Consider the following 22,621-nt stretch of genomic DNA (forward strand, 5'->3'; position numbering starts at 1 on the left):
CCACATCAAAGTTATGACAATTATTACATTTATGGTAATAAAATGTTAGGCAACAGAACTTTCCGGTAACATGCATGTGAATTGTTCATAATATGTAATGATGATAATAACATAAACACACAAAGCACTGAGTAAACTCTGAATCCCCATACTGGCATGGTCTTGAAATGGTTAAAATTTGTGGTATTTCACTATTATTCAATTATTTCTGTCTTTGTTGTCTCTTAAATCAATTATTTTGGCCTTTCTATGTTTTGGAGGTCCGTGTTTGCTCGGCTCCTGTTTTGTATTGTTTTATGGACTTTTGATCTTGAATATTGTTCCTCATCTCCAAATGTTTTATAGACAGCATGGTGTCGTAGCATTGTATTGACTTCACTACTACAATGTTCTTTACGACTTTTGAACAATTAATAAGCGTTTTTAGTTCTGAAAGCTAAAAGAAACATTAATTTTATCAGAAATTATTTGATTATATTGAGTACATGTATTACATTTCCTTTAAGCCTGAAACATTCGCTTTATTATTATATGCCATTCAGAAGAAAAATTCCGAGCATGAGAATGTATTAGAATGATGAAGTGTTAAAAACACCATCTTGTTATGAATATCTCCAAATATTATTTTTGTATCAAAATTCTTTTAGTGTCTGATTTTTAAGAGACTTAAGGTAAAATTCAAAATGTTCTGAAGTTATCTGAAAGGATATGGGACAAAATTACCCATATATACATAAAATGAGAATAATAATAAACCAGACCTTGGTGTTTTTGTCAACAAGTTTATTATTCCTATGTAGGAATACAGTAAACAACATAAATCAGGGGTACATTTCAAATGATAAATATATATACCACTGTTTGATAAATAGTCACAAAGATGATAACAACATAACAAAATGTGATTAATAATATAATAATAGTCTCCCTTTGGAAAAAAAAATGATTTGTCACGAGGCCTCATCCTTGCAGGAGTTACTGTCCGTTGGATACATACAACTATTGACAGACGGAACCCATATTAGTCCAGGCGAACACGTCTGAATTTTCTCCTGACCGGACTCGCACTGTATATATAAACTACAATTGAACGGATGAGCAAAGTAGCCATTGCTTTTCTGTAAGCAAGGGAGAATATCCGGACAGATTAAGTCGTTCTTTGGGTAGATACACGTTTGAGCATCTGGGTCGTAAACCAGGTTCATGGCACATGTGAGTTCTTGGCCCTTGTTAAGGCTGATACATTGTATAAACTTTTTACAGTCATCGGGATGAGGGTGAAGAGTTCCAGCTTTTGCTTTTAAACAGGGTTCTCGTTCATACTCTACAAAAATAAAAAATATATATATACCAGCTGATGCAAGACAATGATATATAAGGTGGATTCCATGTTTGTGTGGTTAATCCTTTCTTAAAATTCATAGAATATCACTATCAGTTTCTCTATCTTGTCAAATCTTTAATGAAATAAGAATATTTTTTTGTTTTTAATTCATTTTAACTTTGATTTCTTTTATAATACCCCAATAAGGTGAATATGTTTATATTCTTTACATAACCATTATATCTTTTGAAAAAAATTATTCAGAAAGACTTTGTTTGCAAAATTTATTTAAAGATTGGAGACATACATGATTTAAAGTATATTAATGTAATAAATTTATACAAACAAAATATACTCACAGTCAATAGAAACGCAACACCCTAATTTGAGGGTGAAAATTAATATTATAACTATGTACCAAAAAAGTACATCTTTTTTTTCAGTTATTTATTTTGATTTTTATTGATTTCTTTTATAAAATATTCCAATAAAGTGAATATGTTTATATTCTTTTCATGACCATTGAAAACCAAAATATTGTTAAAATTTATTAGAAAGATTTTGATTTCAAAATTAACTAAAAAGACTTCCGGTAAGAAAAAAAACATACGTTAAATAATGATTTAAAGTATAATAATGTAATAAATTTATACAAACAAAATATATAAACGTAGGCATTACACATATTTTTCATCAAAAATAGCAAAAAAGCACAAAATTTGATTTTTGTTGATTCATAAAACAAAAGATACTCAAAGGGTGAAATAAAGCTACCATATATCGATAGAAATGAATACTTACTGGGTCTTCCGGGGTAGACAGATCTTGTTTGATTGCTGGTGAATACTGTGTCTGTAGTGGTCGTAGGGGATGGAGAAGTTGTCACTTGGGTAGTGGTAGTTTTAGGACTGGCGGGTTTGTAACCTGGGGGTTTGGGAGGAGCTTTGTCAGGGTCTGGACATTCCATTCCTGGTCTGTCATGGACGCAGTTGTTTGATGAAGCATCAAACACCAATTCTCCAGTGCAGGTTTGTAGTATTGACTTTTTGTGTTCACACTGGAAATACTTATTGCAGTCGGTTGGATGTCTGTAAAAGCTTCCGTCTTGAAGTGAACAGGGATCCCAAGCAAGTACTGTAAAAAAGCAGTAAAATATTGAATTTTTACTACAGGAAAGACTATTTGGAAAAACAGTTTCTTGGCATTATCATAAATCTTAATTTTAATAACATTATTGTGTATTAAAAGTGCATATATTCATGTATATAAATGTACGTTGAAACTCATACACAATAAAGAAAATTAAAGCTAAAAATGTTTTCTTTTCAAACACGAGAAATCGAACAGCTTATTTTTACTATAAATAAAACGTTTTTATTTGAATCCTTTTTGTCACTTACACATTTCCCTGGTGGCTTCCACAGACACAATACTTTCAGTACTCTGATTAACAGATGAGGTTGTTGTTAATTTCTTGGTGGTGGAAGATGTTGTTATGTTAGTCACGCTCTCTGTCGATGACGTTGCATTCGTTAATGACGGTTGGGTAGTTGTAGGTTTTGTAGAGTGCACAGTGCTTGAGGAAGGTTTAACAGTGGTAGGTTTTTGAGTAGTGGGTTTTTCTTGTATTTTATTGAAACCTACTGGTGTTCTTTCTCGTTCAATTTTAATTTTAACTTCATCTAATTCTATTTCAAATCTATCAACCAGTGCTATGTTTGATGATGTTGTGTTGACTTTTGGAGCTGATGTTTCTATCACAGATATTATGTCCCTCTTTGAGGCGTCTTTTTCCACGAAAAATAAGGTAAAATTGATGTGCTTATCTCTAAAAGAGAAAAAAAGAAGTTAAGTCAGTTTTGTATTTCATTGGAAACTCTGTAACAGTAAAATATAATATAGAAACGTTTATAATTCAAATTAAGTCCAAAGGCTTTTCAAATAAATCAGAATAATGTAATTTATTTGTAAAATTTGAATTTTGATTTCAGGATATGGAACCAAAATGCCCCATTATGCAGAAAAACTTCTTTATGTTTAAATGGTTGCTTATGTACTACTTATATTTTAGTACTTACTTTATGGACAAAACCTCGCATCCACGATACGTGGATTCAAACTGACTTTTCTTGTAAAACGTATCCATCTGTAAAATATAAATGTTACATTTGTTAAAAAACACAACAATACAGAATGAACGTGTAGGCTGTGGTTGATAAAGGAATGCATCCATTACGTACATTGAGGTTAAAATATACTTTCTTAAATATTTTTCATGAAAGGGAAAAAGTATTATCATTATAAATTCAGTTTCGCAATGTGCGTTGTTCAAGACTTTACGTCATTTAATATCCATTTCAAAATTTGCTATGAAAAAATGTTTCAAAATGATTATGTTATTTTTTAGTAAGCAGATGTTTTGAGCAACACAAAACTGATGACTTAATGTTCTTAATATGTAAATATTGTTTTGTTCAACGTGCCTCCCTTCATTTTGCGTGTTAAAAAACAATTTTATACATTAATAAACATTTTAAACATTACAGTACATGTTTTCAGTATACTCCTTACTTTTGACACTGAATAACTGACGTCGGTATTCGAGATATAGATGTAGCAATAACGTATAGAATTTAATGCTTGCTTTTAAAAAAAATTTGGTCCGTAAATTCTATTGCTGGTAATCTTTTAATATAACATGCAAATGCATATTTATGCTGTAAATGGACGTGATACACTGCAAACGACATAATTTTGTTTTAAAATATAAATGAACGAGGAAACTAAAAGTACTGAAAGTACTGAGGTACATGTAACTAAATGATATCCCCGCCTCACATATATGGCAGAGCCCATGTTTTATTTTGCTCTGGGAGACCCGAAATAAGTGTCAGACCAAAGAGAAAAAATAGAAGATGCACTATAGCATTATGTAATAAAGAGTCTGTGAAATTAACATTAAATTTTATTCAGTGGTATAGGAGGAGTTGTGGATAAGAGATGGGCACCTTTCAATATATTAGAAAGAATGGCTGTGTCCATGTTGTGGGAAACCAAAAATATGTGTCGGATCAGAAAGCAAAATAAGAGGTATATAATGATACTATAAAACAAAGATTCTGTGAAAGTCTCATTAAATTTCATTTAGTGGTATAAGAGGAGTTGCAGATAAGAGATGGATACTCCAAAGCATAACAGACGTACAGACGGATGGACATCCCGATCACTATATACCCTTCCACTTTTCAAGTGGGGGTATAAAAAAAGAAATATGTACAAAAAATTATTTACATTCGTTTAAGAATGAGTTGATACCAAGCGGTTTGATAATATTGAACATGTGTATGTTGTTTAAAAAACTGAATTGAGTTTTTACTTATGTAAAAAAATACCTATATTATTTAAGATATAATGTCATGGTTCTTGAAACTTTAATATGCACACGTTTTTTACCTCCACAATTTAATTTTCTCATCATAATTAATTATTTTATCTCTGATGCTATACTTAACATAATTATTCATTTAATAATAAAAATGTTGACTCTATTTATTCTATTATATGGCTGCATAAGATAATACCCATTCTCTTCAGTGGAAAAAAAAAACCGCAAGTAAAGTAGTTATCCTATTGTCTGTGGCGAATTTGTCATAGTGTGTGACAGGTTCGTTTAAATCCGGAATTTTTGTTGCCTTTTCTTGACAGTCGTATCACGCCGCACTATACGGCCCTAAGATGGAATAATGACAATCCGACGTAAATCAAGTAAGTCGATGTCTTGATCGGGGAGTCGGCAGGTAGACCATTAACCAAACAAGAGATAGTGTAGATATATAGGTCTCACAAATGTCTCCAACATTGCCCATTTGTGCAATAGTAGGAAATTCAAATATTATATATTTGACACTGCCTGTGGTACATTTTCATTGCACTTTCGTGAATTCATCTAAATATACATAAAAGCTGAAGTTCATTGTTTTCTTTTCTCTGCATGTTACTTAAAATATCATGGAGTGTGCATATTCATACAATTACTCATTCTTGTTTAAGGAAAATTCTTGAGACATTCAAATATTTGATATTTGGCACTCTTTGTGATAAACACTATTGTAGTTTTACAATTTAATCTAAAAGTACATAAAAGTTAAAGTTCATTTTCTGTATGTTGCTTAAAACAGCTGTGTTTATGTGAGCACGTAAGTGTAAAAGTGGGACGATAAAGATCTTGCATTACATATCTGATATATTAGTTGCGATATTATAATAAATTATAAAATTATTTTTAAAAAGTATTTTATTTCATTTTCTGTCTTGACATTAAATCAACTGTTACATTATAAATAATAAAACTATTCAAACGAATTAGTATTTTATTCCATTTTTTTTTTTGTCTTGACATTAAATCAATGAATTATTCTTAGACTATATAAAATCATGTGTGCTTTGAAATTAATACTAGAAGTTCATCAATTTCATTGACTAAAACTTTACAAACACAAAAAATATACATGTACATATTATTGATACCAAGCTTCTATTAACAAGTTGTTTACAAACAGTTGTGTAGTTCATTTAAGAACACCGACTAAAATTTCATTTAAAAAATTTAAAAAACATCACATTTACAGTATAATCAATTGCTGAAAGTCTGTAGCTTAGTTGAGAATACAAAAAAGCACAAGATTGACTAACAGTATAACACGCTTTACATTCTGAACTTTTCTTGTCCAATCTTCCGAGGCTGCTTAAAAGTGAAAACGTTTTACCCCTAATCAACGACTTATTAGTTCTACAGTATGTTTGTAATATCACCATCATCTCTTCGCTTCGTACAAGCCGCCATTTTCCAAGAACAGGTACTTTCATTTTCAATTTTTAGATAGGTCGTTCGTGTATCGTTTCGTACCGATATTTGAATGCTTGTATCGTAAACCGTATCTTAGAGGAAAATATCGATATGTATCGGTGTATCGGTATATCGTCCCATCCCTAATATTTATACAATACTTATATATCTATATTTTAAACTTTTTTTTGTTTGAGCAAAAGTAAAAACGAAAATCCTTATCGTCTGATATTCTGATATTTTAGCCCCCTCTCCTCTATTTCCTAAGATCCGAGTTCCCAATAGACAGTTTGCCGACGTCCATGCAAAACCATACTGACACTGAGTAAAGACTGGGTGATGTATATGTATTATTTATAAACCCGGCTCTATTTTTTCTGTGGTCAGCAGGAAGTAAATGACCACTGAGTTTTTGCTGGGTGTAGGTAGACTGACAATACAGCGCTCTTGCACAATGTTTGACGTACGGAAGACGAATTTTATTTGGTTTTATATATATATATATATATTTTTATTTTCATTATCACATCAGGTTAATGCCAGGATAACATTTTCGTACTTGTGCAATATTCAATATATTCATCTACCAAAATACATTGACATGGCATATTTGCATATGAACGATCATATAAGACACAAACGTTATTATATGACTATAATTGTCAGCAAGCCCTCCTAACATTGACAGTGGGGTTACAGATGTAATCAAATAAAGTCGGAACTTAAACAAAAAAACAGGTTATTACTGAATATGGAAAAAAGCTTGTGTGGTCGTCGTCATTTCGAATTCTTCTATATAAAAGCATTTTGTATCAAATATTTTATATGAGTTCAATTGAGAACAATTGACAAATGAGATACCTTTGATCGAAATTCTATTTTCACTCTAAAAAATACTTTCCAATGAAAGAATTGTTCTTAAATTTGTACAAAAATCAGGTAGAAATACTTTTACAATGTAAAATATCGTGGGATTCGTGAGCTATAATGCATCGTCGGTATATTTAGTGTTGTTAACCAATTTTATTATGATGCATGCGCAATCGTGAGAAATAAATTAATTACCTGTTGGCAATACGCCAGTGCGATGTTATTAAAGTCATTTGATGAAAGATTTTCAAGGCTCTCATCAAAATTGCTGCTCTTGATTTTCAAAGCTAAATTGGCACGAAGCATCTCTGCAAAAAAAGAAATATATCTGTAATATGGAATGGAGGATACCATGTATATTAATGATTTGTAATGAGTCCTGGGGCACTTCTTACTTTATATTGGCAAAAAGGTACACTAAAGCTCACTTTTTAAACCATTATGTTTAAAATTTGAAAAATTATAGATCTGGTACATGTATACTGGTATATTTCTTCTGCAAATATTCTTTAAAATATCTACTCAAGATTATCTATGATCATTACACAAATAAACATTTTTTTTTACCGGAAAAAGAAACAAATTATAAATAAGGACACAAAACCGAATGTTTTCCAGAACATCTTTGTTGGCCTTGCCATAAAATGAAAACTATTTGTTGTTATTTGTGAATTAAGACTGTGAATTTTAATTAAGCGGTTTCACGCAGTAAAATAACACCAAAAAGATAGTCGAAACCCACAGTGACGTCTTGTTCTTAGCCTTTACACAAATTTTGTGTGGCCTTCCAGGACTTGGACATGAGCAAAGTCCTCAATTGTTAATTTGGTATTCAGTAATAATCTCCTATGCAACTTTAAAACGTCATTTTTCTATTTATAATTTACTTACCGATTTCATTTTCATGTGTTTCTGGAAAAGAGAATATAAATAAAATGACTATTTAAGCATTTTCATAGTGTGCCTCTATGAAAAGTTTTGAACAGCATTTCTCTACTGTTTAAATGAGTTATCGAAATTCAAAGCTATCTACCTGTAAATAGTTTACATACAAAATTCAAGTACTGTTATGTTTTCTGATATTAGGGGCAGAGGTTTACAAATAATCAGCAAATGAAAACATTAAAGAGATCATTTAATAACCACAATATAATTCTGATGTAAATATCCTTACTTTTCAATTCTACTGCAAAATATATCGCAGCTCCTAAACTGGCAGCAAGAATAAGCATAACACACATTCCAAATATTGGACGACAGGTTTTGCGAACCTTACGTCCAAATGGCTCTGGTGCAGGTTGGATGAAAGCAAATGGGTCTAATGTTTCTCTCGAACCATACAGTTTCCTGTTGGCCAAGGACTGAATATCTAGTCTAGAAGAAGTGGAACTTATACGTCTTTGATTGATATCATGGACACTTGTTTTACTATGTGCACTAGCTAAGCTGTCTGTTGTAGAACGAATGCGGCTGTTTCGAACCAATGCCCTATCACAGTCTCTTTTTGTATTTGAAAATGTCGAAGTTTGGCTATTTCTCCTTGTTTCCTCACGTTTAGACGTGTCTGAAGTCTTGCTAACACGACTTCGATCGTCTGAAAGATTGTCCCTTCTCCTTTGTTGAGCAGCACTATATCTCCCATCTTCCGACAAATTTTCCTGTCGTCGGCTGGGACTGTTTTGGTTTGGACGTCGATTGGCGCGTCTTTTTGGGCTCTCTACTTCTGAGACCTCGCTGAGGGAGGTTGTACTATACCCAGAAGTTTCTTCGATCTGTCGCCTCCGACGTCTCTTTTTCACTCTCTTTTCGTCTTCTGATACTGAGCAATTTAAATCCGACTGAGCAGTGTGAACTCTAGGTATTATTTGACTCGATGATAGTTTCCGGCCAGAAAGTTCTCCCGCATATGTTTGGCTGTGATGAAGTTGCCTCTGCAAGTACATTAAGAAACAATTTTATTACTACACACGTATGATTCTTATAAATCTAGTCATCAACACATTCAACATTAATATTTTAATTATTCCAACATAACTATTTTCATTTTTTTTAAACGAAGTACCCTTTTGTACGTATAATGAAAAGTTGAATTAAAAATATAATACCAAACGGCGTGTCAAATATTTAGAAGTTGTCATATCTATTTCATTTTTGATGTAGCTACACTACTTTACAAATAATGCATGTGCAATTACAAGTAAGAAATATACATATATATAAGTGTTTCCGGTCACCACATTTATTCTTATCAATGAAAATCATTCAAAGGTTTGCTCTTATCGAAGAACAAACGAATATTTCTAACACAAGAATTACGTCATATGCCCATTACTCACCCTACCCCAAACACGGAAAGTCTTGTTTTAGTATGATCGATAAATTGTGGCAAAATCCACGATGTTTTTTTTTAATAATATTACATTTATTTTTTTAGGAAATAAAATGTATAAGAATAACATATAGGTGAATTAAGACGGAGACCAAGAGGATATGATACATAACTCAGAATTCTGGATGTATAATCAGTGATGACAGCATCAAACACATCAGTAGCATTACACAAACTTTTAAGCAAAGCATAATACACAAATCTTTGTAATCATTAATATTTGGATAAGAATCATTGATAGCTATTTATAGTGCCTGTGTAATCCCTTTTTTGTCCATGCAGCGAATTACAGGGAGTGATACAGGGAAATACAGGGATGATACAGGGAGGTACGGGGTATACAGGTGGAACTGACATGTAGTACCAATGTATGTCTGTAATTATAAGATTTATACAGAGAGTTACAGGGAGTGATACAGGGAGATACAGGATGATACTGGGAGTTACGGGGTATACAGGTAGAAATGACATGGAATATCAGTGTGTGTCTGTGAAGTACTATGACAGTCATTATAAGATTTATACTGCGAATTACAGGGAGTGATACAGGAAAATATGGAGGGATACAGGGTTGTAAGGGGTGATACAGGGAGATACGGGGTATAAAGGTAGATTGACATGTAGTGTTAGTGTGTGTGTGTGAAGTACTGACAGCCATTATAAGATTTATACAGAGAATAACAGGGAGTGATACAGTGAAAGACAGGATGATACAGGGAGTTACGGGGTGATACAGGGAAGTAGAGGGTATACAGGTAGAATTGACATGTAGCGTCAGTGTGTGTCTGTGAAGTACTGACAGTCATTATAAGATTTATACAGCGAATTACAGATCATGCATGTCAAAAACGCCTATCATAAACCATCAATTCCAAGTTTAATTATCAAAAATATGGTCTATCAATTGCGTGAAATATGTGAAAGTGAATTATTTTACATTAAAAATTAATTGTTCGTAAACATATTTACATATCATTGATTTGTTCAATAGAGCGTAATTTTGATATTTCCTATAGGTGGAAGAATCCTGCAACGCTCTATCAGAAACAAACGTTAAAGTTAAACCACAAGAAAACCAGGTACACCATAGTTAACCCCCTGACATTCAACTGTGAGGTAATTATACATGTCTTAATGATCTATTACCCAAAGAATTAAAACCATAAAGTTTTTCTTACTATTACAGACATTAAATTCAAAATTCATCTTAATTTTTTTTTATTAATATCGCTTTCTTCCTTTAGGGAGTGTCGGTTTAAAACTCAGACACATAGCAGAGTTTGTTTTATGGTTACGTGGCTATTCAGTTATAAATGATAAAGTTGCTTTTTATTTAATTATTATTATAAATAATAGCAATTGCAAGGGAGTTTTCCAACTATAGCATTCATAAATCTGTAAATTTGTCACGATGCAGTTGATTATTCTTGTTTGCAATCATGCAGTTGGACCTTTTCTGCGTAATTTCAATATTTGAATTTTGGAGACTTGTTACTGCATCTTCAAAATTAGTCCACCTTTTAAAGTTTTCTTACAGCGAACACGAAAAGCAAGATGGATGCTTATGAATTTACAAAATGAACATATATTGTTATAACTCAAGATATCCTTGTCTTTTGTAAAACTGTTCTGATTAATTAAAGAATTAATTAACTTAGAAAGTAATCATTTAAAGGATGGTTTTTACCAATATATTTATATAGGTCAAACGTGCGAGGCCAGACCATTACAGAACAGTAATATATTTCTTTTTCTTTTTAATTACTAATTGTTTTACTCTGTTACTTTCATTGTAATTCATATTTCATATAAAGAACGTGATCTTTTAAATGAAAGTGTTTAGCTTAAAAACAACAGCTGGATTTAATTATTTAAATCACGTATTCCTGGCTGAAAAGATAATTGATTTATTTCCTAATCAATGTGTCCTTTTCGACAAAATTCTATTTCTGATATACTTTTAATTTTTTTTAATTGTTCTCAGATTATAAATGATTGTATTTTCTTATAAATAGAAAAAGTACATAAAAAAGGCTCATTCGAAAGTTGAAACCCGCCAGATTTCATGCAAAGATTCCAACTAAATGAGGTGAAACAATGCACATACGTTATGCAGTATTATGATACAAGTTAGCAACGTTTTTTATCAAGCATACTTGTTTGATCCATAATGGCTGTATGTACAGGTAAAGCTTTATAGTTGGCATACAGCAGATCATACTATTCAAATATTATAAGAAATTAATGAATCTGTGAACATTCGTGATTGTCATTTGATATTCAAATAAATTCACCAAACCGTTATGTAATATACAATGAAAACTCCCAATCGTACAATCCGTCACACTGTGAATTCCGACGTTGAATTGTTTCCAGTTATACTAATTTCCATGTTTTTACACTGTTCAATCCGACACCCTGTCTATTCCGATTTCGTCACCAAGTGCTTGTCGGATGAGACAGGTTTCACTGTACAATAAATTGAAACGCCCGAACCACGGGTGGCCAGTCTCATTTGTGGCCCTTATTCAAATGTACATAAAAAAGCAAATATGGTTTTTGCTAAATTGTTCTAGGCTGACCAGCTCTGTCTTATCAAAATGATATAATGTACATTAAAAAAGCAAATTCACATGGTTTTTCCGATAAAATTGTTTTAGGTAAACTGACGTTAATCTATATTTTACAGCTTTGTCTATGTTTACCGTAATATTATATAATTGCAAAACATAGATTATCTGATAAATACAGTTTCACGATTTGTAAACTATAGTTTACAAACCGTTAACTATAGTTAACGATCTGATAAATATAGTTTCACGATTTATGAAACTATGATTAACAACTCTTAACTATAGTTTACGATTGTAAACTATAGTTTACAAACGTGAATCTATGTTTTTCAACAAAATCTATTGTTAACGCTTATTACAGACAGATAAACTTAGATTATCATTCGTAAACTATAGTTAACAACCGTTAAATATAGTTTTACAGATGAAAACTATACTTAAAGAATCGTGATCGTTAACTATAGTTTACGGTTTGTAAACTATAGTTTACAGTCGATAAACCTAGTTTATCAAATGTGAAACTTGGTTTATCTCATTTTTGTGAATTTGGCGTGCCATATACTTGGGTTAGTAGTTCTTGTGGCCTTTGTGAACCGAATAGCAATCAGACCTAAAAACCAGTATACATCACGCACTTTTACATGTACTTCTTTGCTGATTTTAACCTTTTTTGGAAAGGTCGTTTTAGTTTCGGGTATATAAGCTTCCTTTTTTCAGCTTTCTTTGACATTTTTTTTTTAATATTAAACATGAATATTGGAATTGTATACGTAGATAAACATCCCAAGAATTTCATTTTGAAATTCAGACATTTGGTTGATAAAATTATTCTCTCGGGGCAAAAAATAATATTTTGCATACATTTTACTTATCCGATATAGGTTCAGAAGTACGCTCAGATCAGAGGAGATCTTCAGAAAATCTCATAAGTGACGATTAATTTCGCAATTTAAGCTACCCTTAGTCAAGCATGTAAAATTTTCACATGCAACACAGTTTTATGCCAAAATACAACCCCCATCCATCCATCCATCAAAACGCGTAACTTACCAGATCCCATGAATCGAAATATCGTGTCCATTCCATGCCATTACTGTACAGTGTATAAAGGGGCCAATAGAATGTGAGACATGTGTCATGGATTGGGCGTTATTGCGTTTTTTGGCCATTTCTGCTTTGATTGAGAACTTCCAATCAGGGCACCACGCTTCATTAACGTCTAGAGACGTCATTGGTGTCGCCACGGACATTGAACATGCAACAACTTATCATCAATAGCTTTTTTTTGTATTTTGTGGTCCATTGTGTAACCACCACATTGTACAAACGTGTATATTAATGCATGTGCTGAATGGTGTTATTTGTTAGGTTCTCATTTGAGCACGAGTTATGTTTTCCATCTAAATGCTGAATCTATGGTCAAATCCATTCAACTGAGATGTGAACTCATTCATTCAGGCTTGTCTGGTTTAAAAAATTTATATTGCTGACTAGGATTAAATACCCCCCCCCCCTTCCCATGAATTAACCTCTTCCAAGACCTACAGGCACGTAGCATCAGAGAAGGTGGTCCCTACATCTTTTTTTAAGGCATACCTTAAATTTACTAGTAGATTTTTATTGAGAGGCCTCTCACACTCTTCCCCTAGTTTTGTTGCAGTTTAGTCAAGTAAGGGTATTAAAGTAGTACATGAATAAAATGTTGAACTAAAACAATCTGACATACCTACACCCCCCTTCCCACTCCTACACACACACGTAAGAGGATTTTCGAGTTTGAACTTTTTTTTGGTAATTTTTTTTTCAGGAAAGTTAAATTTCTTTCCCTGACTGGCAAGCCCCAATCCCCCTTTCCAAAACGATGCTACATCTCTCAATTAGGCTAGAGAAGAAAAGGCATTCTCTCTCTCTCTCTCTCTATAAGTTTTCGCTATAGGCAATGCTTTTTGGGTAATTTTTTAAACTACATGTAGATATTATTTGTTTGGTTAGATAGAATACTGACGTACGCAACACTTACTGTTTTACTTCTACTCACAGTGAAAAATTATTACATGTATATACTGAAGTAAAAAGTAGCGCCAAAAAATTAGTTTCAATACATCTTAATGCGCAGATCTAGAGGGTAAGTCGGGGATGCGGACCCCCCCCCCCCGCCCCCCGGAATTTGCACAGTAGAAAAATGTTTAAATTAAACCAAGCAAAAGTGACCATGGACCCCCCCCCCCCAAACCCCTATTAAATATAAAACGTGGACCCCTCCTCGGAAGCGCGGATCTATGTGAAATTGGTGTAAAAAGTTATTAAAGACTTTATGAAAAAAGCTTTAAAGGCATTTTTTTCAAGAAAAAAACGATTTTTTTTTTTTTGGACTGGGGTGGGCCCCCTCTCCTGGAAAAAAAAAATTCCTGTATCCGCAAATGTATCTTCCAAAGATGAAAATATATTCAAGAGTCATTTCAATTATCCTGAAGCTGGAAAGATCTTAAATTTACATGATACTGTGGCGTACTAGAATTTTATTCTACTATTCACATTTATTTCAATGTCAATTTCTTATCACAGCTTATTACTTTTTTGTTTAATGTTTTAAAGTGGGTTTTTTTATTATTTTTGTTTGTTGTTTGATGACGCCATCACTTGCCGGTGGAGAGTTGCAAATTTTGTCGTATTCTCGGAACTTAGGGCCATTGAGCCGTGAGGGATCTTTTTCGTGCCAGCAACTAATTCTACTCGGGATCTCGGTTTATACGGTCTCATCCGAAGGACCAGTCTCCACTTTCCACAGTGGGATTCGAACCCCGGGCGCAAAGATCAACTCCTCGGAGCAGACGTTCTAACCACTGCGCCACGCGAGCTATTGTTTCAAAGACTTCACCTTTCTGTTGTATATTTAAAAAAAAAAGTTCGTGAAGGAACTTTATTAATGCAGCCATTAAAAAAAAAATCCTTTTCTAAAGTGAAACTTGTCTCATTCAGATATTGTATATTCTGAAATTATGCCTAGTTCGATGTAAACTTGCGGTTCCTTTAAAAAAGTTCAGTTGTCTAATTTTGGAATTTAATTGTCTAATTCGGCCAATTTCTAGGAACCCGTTCTGTTCGGATAAGTCAGGTTTTACTGTTAATTGTACTACTCAATCGTTATAAAAACATTATTATCATGCAATTTCAATTATTTCTCATGACAATGATAAAAAATATCGGGGGAGGTATTTAACTTGTATTTAATTCAAAATTCTCACTATTAAGTGAAATGATGTGGTGATTAACATGTCAATGGATCTGTATGTTATCCACCCTCGGCCATTCTTTACACGACTGATTGTACCGGTCATGTTTGCGTTTTATTTCCTTTTTATTGACGCGTAATATCGTTATTTCGCGGTTTTATACCGACACAACCTTTCTCCCTGTCCATATTAATCATATACACCGGTTATTATACCTTCATCGCTGAACCTTTTCATTAAAGTCTCCACTCAGCGGAATATTGCAAAAAATGAAGAGGTTTTATTTGTTGAAAGGAAAAAAACAAAGTTGACAGTAAAGAGGTTTAGTTACAACGTTTCGAAAGACCATCCCAGAGATTTATTGACTCCAACCGTTCAATAATTTAAATGTTAAAATCTTATTTTTTATTTTGAAGCAAAAACATTGGAGTTTTTGTATGTTTGTGCATTAAGGTCTGAAACTTTTTTTAAATTTTGAATCTTATGTAATTGTTTGTAGTTTACATTTCAAGCACTTTTAATGTGGCAATCAACACACCCTTCGACCTTCTTAAGCTTTCTACATCGTTTTTATGCCTTTAGCGTAATATTTAATAAATGTTATGTCCTTCATACCATTTTCCGATATATGGTGTAGTATGTTCCGTATTGTCTTTTTCACCCAATATTGTTCACTATTCATGTAACTTCATTCTTGCCTTGAACACTTTTTCGTGTCGTCTTACGAATCTCGTGTCGTGTTTTAATTTTTTAATTAACTATAGAGTGTAAATATAAAAAATTAAATTTATCAACTATTCATGTTTTCTATTTTCTTCATTAATATCCGCATAGAAATTAAATTTTGAACATGAAATATCAATGATGCAATGACTTTTTGATGAATTAATCGAAATCATATATAAAACAATGTCTTATTTAACATATTCATACAAAAAACAATTAATAACTTCCAATCGCATAATCCAAGAACTGCAAGTATGAAAAGTTGTCATTTGAAGCAAGTACTTTTAATGGTTCCAACATTTAATTCATTTTTCGCTGATAATTAAAACACCATAAAGAATTTATGCAAAAATCAAGTAGGAACGTTTGAAATTCAATGGTGGTCAAAAATTTCCTGTCATACTTTTAAAGAATGTATGATCATGAACACTGTACAGCGTAAACTATATCTCTAGCTAGCTATTAATTGTCCCCAGCCTTGATTAGTACATGTATATATACACGATCCTTTCTGTATGTAACTGTGAGGGAAAATACAAATATAACAAAGCCATGAGAGTGTTTTTCTTCATTTTGTCTCATTGTGTCTCCTATGATGTGTTCTCGCTTTCGAGAATAAAAAAATTAATTTAATTGACAAGTAAAAATCCAAAAACCTAAAATAAAATGACCTACAGTAAATACGTGTATACAAGACCTTTCTGATGATAATCTTGTTAACGTTAAGTTGACCTATTTCTGACTATCAGCTGTAAGGGTACTATTCCGTCACTATAAATTCCCCTTAACACGGTTCTTCCATTTACTACGGGACTACAGGTCACAGTAGACACGACAGTTACATAACTCTGGACGTGTTGTACTGATGACCGCTAATGATTAGGACAAAAGATTAATCAGCGGTTCTTAATGACTTGTAATTTGTACAGACGATCGGTATGTGAGACCTAGAACTGCCTATGAGGAATGCTAACATATATGAGTAATTATAGGATCCCTCTATATCATTGTATATTATCACATAAATTGAAATGTGTTCACTTAGGATTTTACTTGAATATAATTTGAATCTAAGTGAAATTTAACTGTTTTTAAGTAACTATAGAAGTTCAATTATATCATTATTAACACTTCAGATGTATTAAAATAAAAATATCAATAAATTTAAGCTCCTTCTGCGTCACTTAATTTTTTTTAAAGAATTTAAATCACATGGATCCAAGGATTTCCTTTTCTGGATTAAACTTATATAACAGAGAAATCAAAATCTTTGGTAGGTGAATCAAATCATTAGAAGAGGGCGTTGACCATAACACCTTAACCAATGTGTTCTTACGTCTTAGGTGCTGAATAAATTTTACATTTTATTAATAAATATTTAAGTTCATTTAGAAGGAAATTAATCATGCTAATGAAGGCGGTGTTCACGTAGTTCTATCACAACAGGCATTTCTCAATGTCATTTCTCCACACGCGGAAAATGCTAATTTCCTCCTAAAACTGTTGCAAACCATACTTACAGGAATTCCAATTGGTTTATATACAATAAATTAATATTTTATGTTTAAACACTTATGACAAGTTCAAATATTTAAAAAACACGAATCTCAAAACAGCGAAACTTAGAATGTATACTATTCTCGAAAGAGTCTTACAACAGTTTGGTACAACCAGAAGTCTCTGTTGAGACTGAAGCTCTACTGGTTTGAACTTATAGCAAAGGAAGAGAAAGTACTTAAGCAGCTGGGATTTGAAACTTTATAAACAGCATTAAATAGAATAATGATCTGATAAAGTCTCTTTATGTTCTTAGTGTAGTCTACTTGTGTGCCAAGTTATACTGAAATCAGACCAAAACTGTAGGAGGAGTAGCATTTTGAAACAATTTCACAGAAATTTCTATTTTTAGTAACCACTGCAACACCGTTCATCGAAATCAAAAACCGATGCAAAAAATTATGTATCTTAGTGTAGTCTACCTGTGTGCCAAGTTATACTGAAATCAGACCAAAACTGTAGGAGGAGTAGCATTTTGAAACAATTTCACAGAAATTTCTATTTTTAGTAACCACGGCAACATCGTTCAACAAAATCAAAAACCGATATACAGAATTATGTATCTTAGTGTAGTCTACATGTGTGCCAAGTTATACTGAAATCAGACCAAAACTATAGGAGGAGTAGCATTTTGAAAGAATTTCACAGAAATTTCTATTTTTAGTAACCACGGGAACACCGTTCATCGATATCAAAAACCAATAAACAGAATTATGTATCTTAGTGTATTCAACTTGTTTGCCACTTTATACTGAAATCAGATCAAAACTGTAGGAGAAGTAGCACTTTGAAACAATTTCACAGAAATTTCTATTTTTAGTAACCACGGCAACACAGTTCATCGAAATCAAAAACCAATATACAGAATTATGTATCTTAGTGTAGTCTACTTGTGTGCCAAGTTATACTGAAATCAGACCAAAATTGTAGGAGGAGTAGCATTTTGAAAGAATTTCACAGAAATTTCTATTTTTAGTAACCACGGCAACACCGTTCATCGAAATCAAAAACCGATACACAGAATTATGTATCATAGTGTAGTCTACTTGTGTGCCAAGTTATACTGAAATCAGACCAAAATTGTAGGAGGAGTAGCATTTTGAAAGAATTTCACAGAAATTTCTATTTTTAGTAACCACGGCAACACCGTTCAGCGAAATCAAAAACCGATACACAGAATTATGTATCTTAGTGTAGTCTACTTGTGTGCCAAGTTATACTGAAATCAGACCAAAACTGTAGGAGGAGTAGCATTTTGAAACAATTTCACAGAAATTTCTATTTTTAGTAACCACTGCAACACCGTTCATCGAAATCAAAAACCGATGCAAAAAATTATGTATCTTAGTGTAGTCTACCTGTGTGCCAAGTTATACTGAAATCAGACCAAAACTGTAGGAGGAGTAGCATTTTGAAACAATTTTACAGAAATTTCTATTTTTAGTAACCACGGCAACATCGTTCATCGAAATCAAAAACCGATACACAGAATTATGTATCTTAGTGTAGTCTACATGTGTGCCAAGTTATACTGAAATCAGACCAAAACTGTAGGAGGAGTAGCATTTTGAAAGAATTTCACAGAAATTTCTATTTTTAGTAACCACGGCAACACTGTTCATCGAAATCAAAAACCAATAAACAGAATTATGTATCTTAGTGTATTCTACTTGTATGCCACTTTATACTGAAATCAGATCAAAACTGTAGGAGAAGTAGCATTTTGAAAGAATTTTACAGAAATTTCTATTTTTAGTAACCACGGCAACACCGTTCATCGAAATCAAAAACCGATATACAGAATTATGTATCTTAGTGTAGTCTACTTGTGTGCCAAGTTATACTGAAATCAGACCAAAATTGTAGGAGGAGTAGCATTTTGAAAGAATTTCACAGAAATTTCTATTTTTAGTAACCATGGGAACACCGTTCATCGAAATCAAAAACCAATACACAGAATTATGTATCTTAGTGTATTCTACTTGTGTGCCAAGTTATACTGAAATCAGACCAAAACTGTAGGAGGAGTAGCATTTTGAAACAATTTTACAGAAATTTCTATTTTTAGTAACCACGGCAACACCGTTCATCGAAATCAAAAACCGATACACAGAATTATGTATCTTAGTGTAGTCTACATGTGTGCCAAGTTATACTGAAATCAGACCAAAACTGTAGGAGGAGTAGCATTTTGAAAGAATTTCACAGAAATTTCTATTTTTAGTAACCACGGCAACACCGTTCATCGAAATCAAAAACCGATACACAGAATTATGTATCTTAGTGTAGTCTATTTGTGTGCCAAGTTATATTGAAATTAGACCAAAACTGTAGGAGGAGTAGCATTTTGAAAAATTGTTTACAGACAGACGGACAGACGGACAGACAGACAGACAGACGGACAGACGGACGGACGCCGGACGCATTACTAATAAACTTTCAGTAGAGGAATCAAGCCCCAGGCTCGCTGACAAAGAGTGCATCGACCCCCACTTTTTTCCTCTTCGTTAAAAGCAATACTGACATTTTTGACTCAAAAAATTCTTTTAATTCATCAACAAACAGAACTTACACGGATGTCTCTATATATCGTTACGGAAGGTATTTGGCTTTACTAAAACAGCTATGCTAAGTAAAGGAAATATAGGGTTTGTACACTGTAGCACAAATTGGTATGCTTGATATCAACAGAGATACCGCAGTTTTTTAAAGTTGGAGATTTGAAAAACGATGACAAACGTTTTATCCCCTAAAAACTTTCTGGAAGCTCGTCAAGAGGCAGAACATTTAACATCGAACCCAAGATGTCTTTCGTACGAGAGATTTGATAATTGAAAACGGCTTCCAAGATAACTCTAAAATACTTGTACTTGAAATTGAGAAAGCAACAATGTGATCTTGAGAAATATTGAAAAATTAAAGTATTTAAATTGCAACATCATGTCCTCGAAGACTTCGAACAAGGAAAATGTAACATCGTTCCTCAAAAAATTCCAAACTTACCGGCTGTGTTTCAGCATCATTCGTCGAATTGGCTACTGAATCTTTGAACGGAAAGTCAGCTTCATTGGTTTTGGCGAGTTTATAATTCTCCTCGAAATGTTTAACCCAAGAAGGTGTGTTATCCATAACAGAAATCTTAAATCAATGCAAGTAATCCAGATAATATTATCATTAAATCTTCCTCACTATTTTCCATTATATGGTATTTTCACAGTATATTCCTTTGCAACAACACAAATTTAGGTTTCAAACAAATCAATAAACAACTTTCCAGCTGATGGAACTTGCTTATAGACTCGCGTTGACATCTCCCCTCTTAGTTAGAGGAACCGGTATCGTCTCCTGGCCGATGGAATGGGCCAGTGACTATTAGGGTCCGTGTATCGACGGTACAGGTAAGAATTCAATGATGCGGAACCACAGCACAGACGTGTGGAATTGTGCCAATAGCCCGGTCCTCGGGCTGTCATTATAAGCTCATTGTTCTAGTACCGGAGGGGCACAATTGACTAACTCGTGTGTATCGCCAAAAAATTGTACAATAGATTTTGGCGCCATCCCTTTTATGGATGTGTTTTTAGCCATAATGGTGCTTGTATACGAGTGGTTTTTATAGCAAAAATAAAAACAAAGAGAAAAGAAGGTATATTTTTCATGCAGATTCCTCAGTTTTTGACAATCTACATGTATTATATTTTATAAATAGAATGTTTTTCATACTAATTTCACGAAGCTAAAATTGAAAAATTCTGGGCTAATTTGGAACCATGTGTACAAAGTACACTTATTTTCAAGATCCTTGTAAACGTGAAAATGGCAACGCGCAATATCTGCATTTAGAAAGTATTTACGATAAGCATTTATTTAGTATTTATAGTATTTACGTATGTTTTATGTGGGATTTGTCATTGTGAAATATAAAAAAAGTCTCCATTTAAGGAAGTTACTTCATTTTTAATGGATTTTAAAAGTTTAATTAACAGTTGAAATCTCATTATCTCTAATTTGAATCTTCAAAATCTATTTCTATACGAAAATAGTACAGATTATGGCAGTTTTATCCTTAATGACCCAGTTTTTGCTTTCTACTTTATCATATTTAAAAAAAAAATTAATGGATAGAGATTTTCATGTTAATTTTTGTGTTTTTATCGCAAAAAATGGGTAAAAACAAATATAAAAGATAAAATGATTCAAGTAAATTGCCGAAAATTGTATGGTAATTGAATTTAGTTGGGGCTGGGGGTAAAAACTAAATTTTCAAGAAATGAAATTAGAATTCGATAAAAATTAAGCCTTGACGTAAAGTATTGCAAACTATTAAGTAAAAGCAGGGGACTTAAAACAGTTTTAGCGGTATAAAGACGGGAAAACTTCGCATACTATTACATATTGAACAGAAATAGTTTGACTTATCATCAAATCAAGGCACATTATTAAATAAAATTCACTTTACTGTGCTAGGAGATTGCAGATATTTATTTGTTGACACTAGTGAATAAATGCATTTTTGGAAGGAGGTTGTCATTCCGCGACAATCAAAATTTATACCTACTTCATTGAGAATTTCAAGAAATATGCATTTAATTATTTTAAAATTTAATCATCTCAGCACTTATTTAATTTGGTTATTTTTTTCAAAAGCTTAGTCAGCTAGGAATTTTATACATTCTTTTCTCGTTTGTAATACTCAGTGTATATAATAGTTACGTTCAATGATCTCACAGTCATTATTATAAAACTCCACCCAGTTCATAGTACACGGAAATATATGAATATTATCACGATCACAAATCGCCAGATCACTGTTTGATCCTCCCCCCGGGCCCCGTCCGAGCCGCGTGCGTGGGTCACTCGCTGACCATCGTAAATCTGGGTCAAGTCTGTCACAGGTCCTCCGGTGTTAAAAATACACGAAAATCCTACATCTGCTTTAATTAAAACTTCACAACATTTAACTTGTGATCGATTTATTATAGATCTGGACACTCTCATTTCACAATCTACAACTGACGGGTCAATTTGATAGTGTAACCGTTACATGTGGGTTGTGTGACATTATTCATGTTTACCCAATTTTATCCAGACGCTGGAAATATT

The 22,621-nt window shown here is 32.8% G+C and overlaps 1 protein-coding gene across 1 annotated transcript; it reads right to left on the reverse strand.

Moving 5' to 3' along the window:
* Positions 1 to 762: 762 nt before the first annotated feature.
* Positions 763 to 20,888, reverse strand: LOC134234145 (uncharacterized). Its single transcript, XM_062716204.1, has 8 exons — positions 20,522 to 20,888; positions 8,215 to 8,971; positions 7,932 to 7,952; positions 7,236 to 7,348; positions 3,403 to 3,470; positions 2,725 to 3,152; positions 2,126 to 2,458; positions 763 to 1,324 (listed from the first exon to the last, which is right to left on the reverse strand). Exons 1-8 carry the CDS (start codon positions 20,645 to 20,647, stop codon positions 951 to 953), a joined length of 2,220 nt encoding a protein of 739 aa, XP_062572188.1. The 5' UTR covers positions 20,648 to 20,888; the 3' UTR covers positions 763 to 950.
* Between the last annotated feature and the right edge of the window lie 1,733 nt (positions 20,889 to 22,621).

This window comes from Saccostrea cucullata, unplaced genomic scaffold (genome assembly GCF_032062105.1).
Source record: "Saccostrea cucullata isolate Sc308-1 unplaced genomic scaffold, CSIRO_AGI_Scuc_v1 ctg237, whole genome shotgun sequence".
NCBI lineage: Eukaryota > Metazoa > Mollusca > Bivalvia > Ostreida > Ostreidae > Saccostrea > Saccostrea cuccullata.

Excerpts from the sequence above, each read along its gene's own strand:
- LOC134234145 (XM_062716204.1), bottom strand. The coding sequence starts at position 20,647 with ATGGATAACACACCTTCTTGGGTTAAACATTTCGAGGAGAATTATAAA. Across the intron at positions 7,349-7,931 it reads AACACATGAAAATGAAATCG|AGATGCTTCGTGCCAATTTA; the intron begins GTAAGTAAATTA and ends CTTTTTTTGCAG. Across the intron at positions 3,471-7,235 it reads CACTGGCGTATTGCCAACAG|ATGGATACGTTTTACAAGAA; the intron begins GTAATTAATTTA and ends TATATTTTACAG.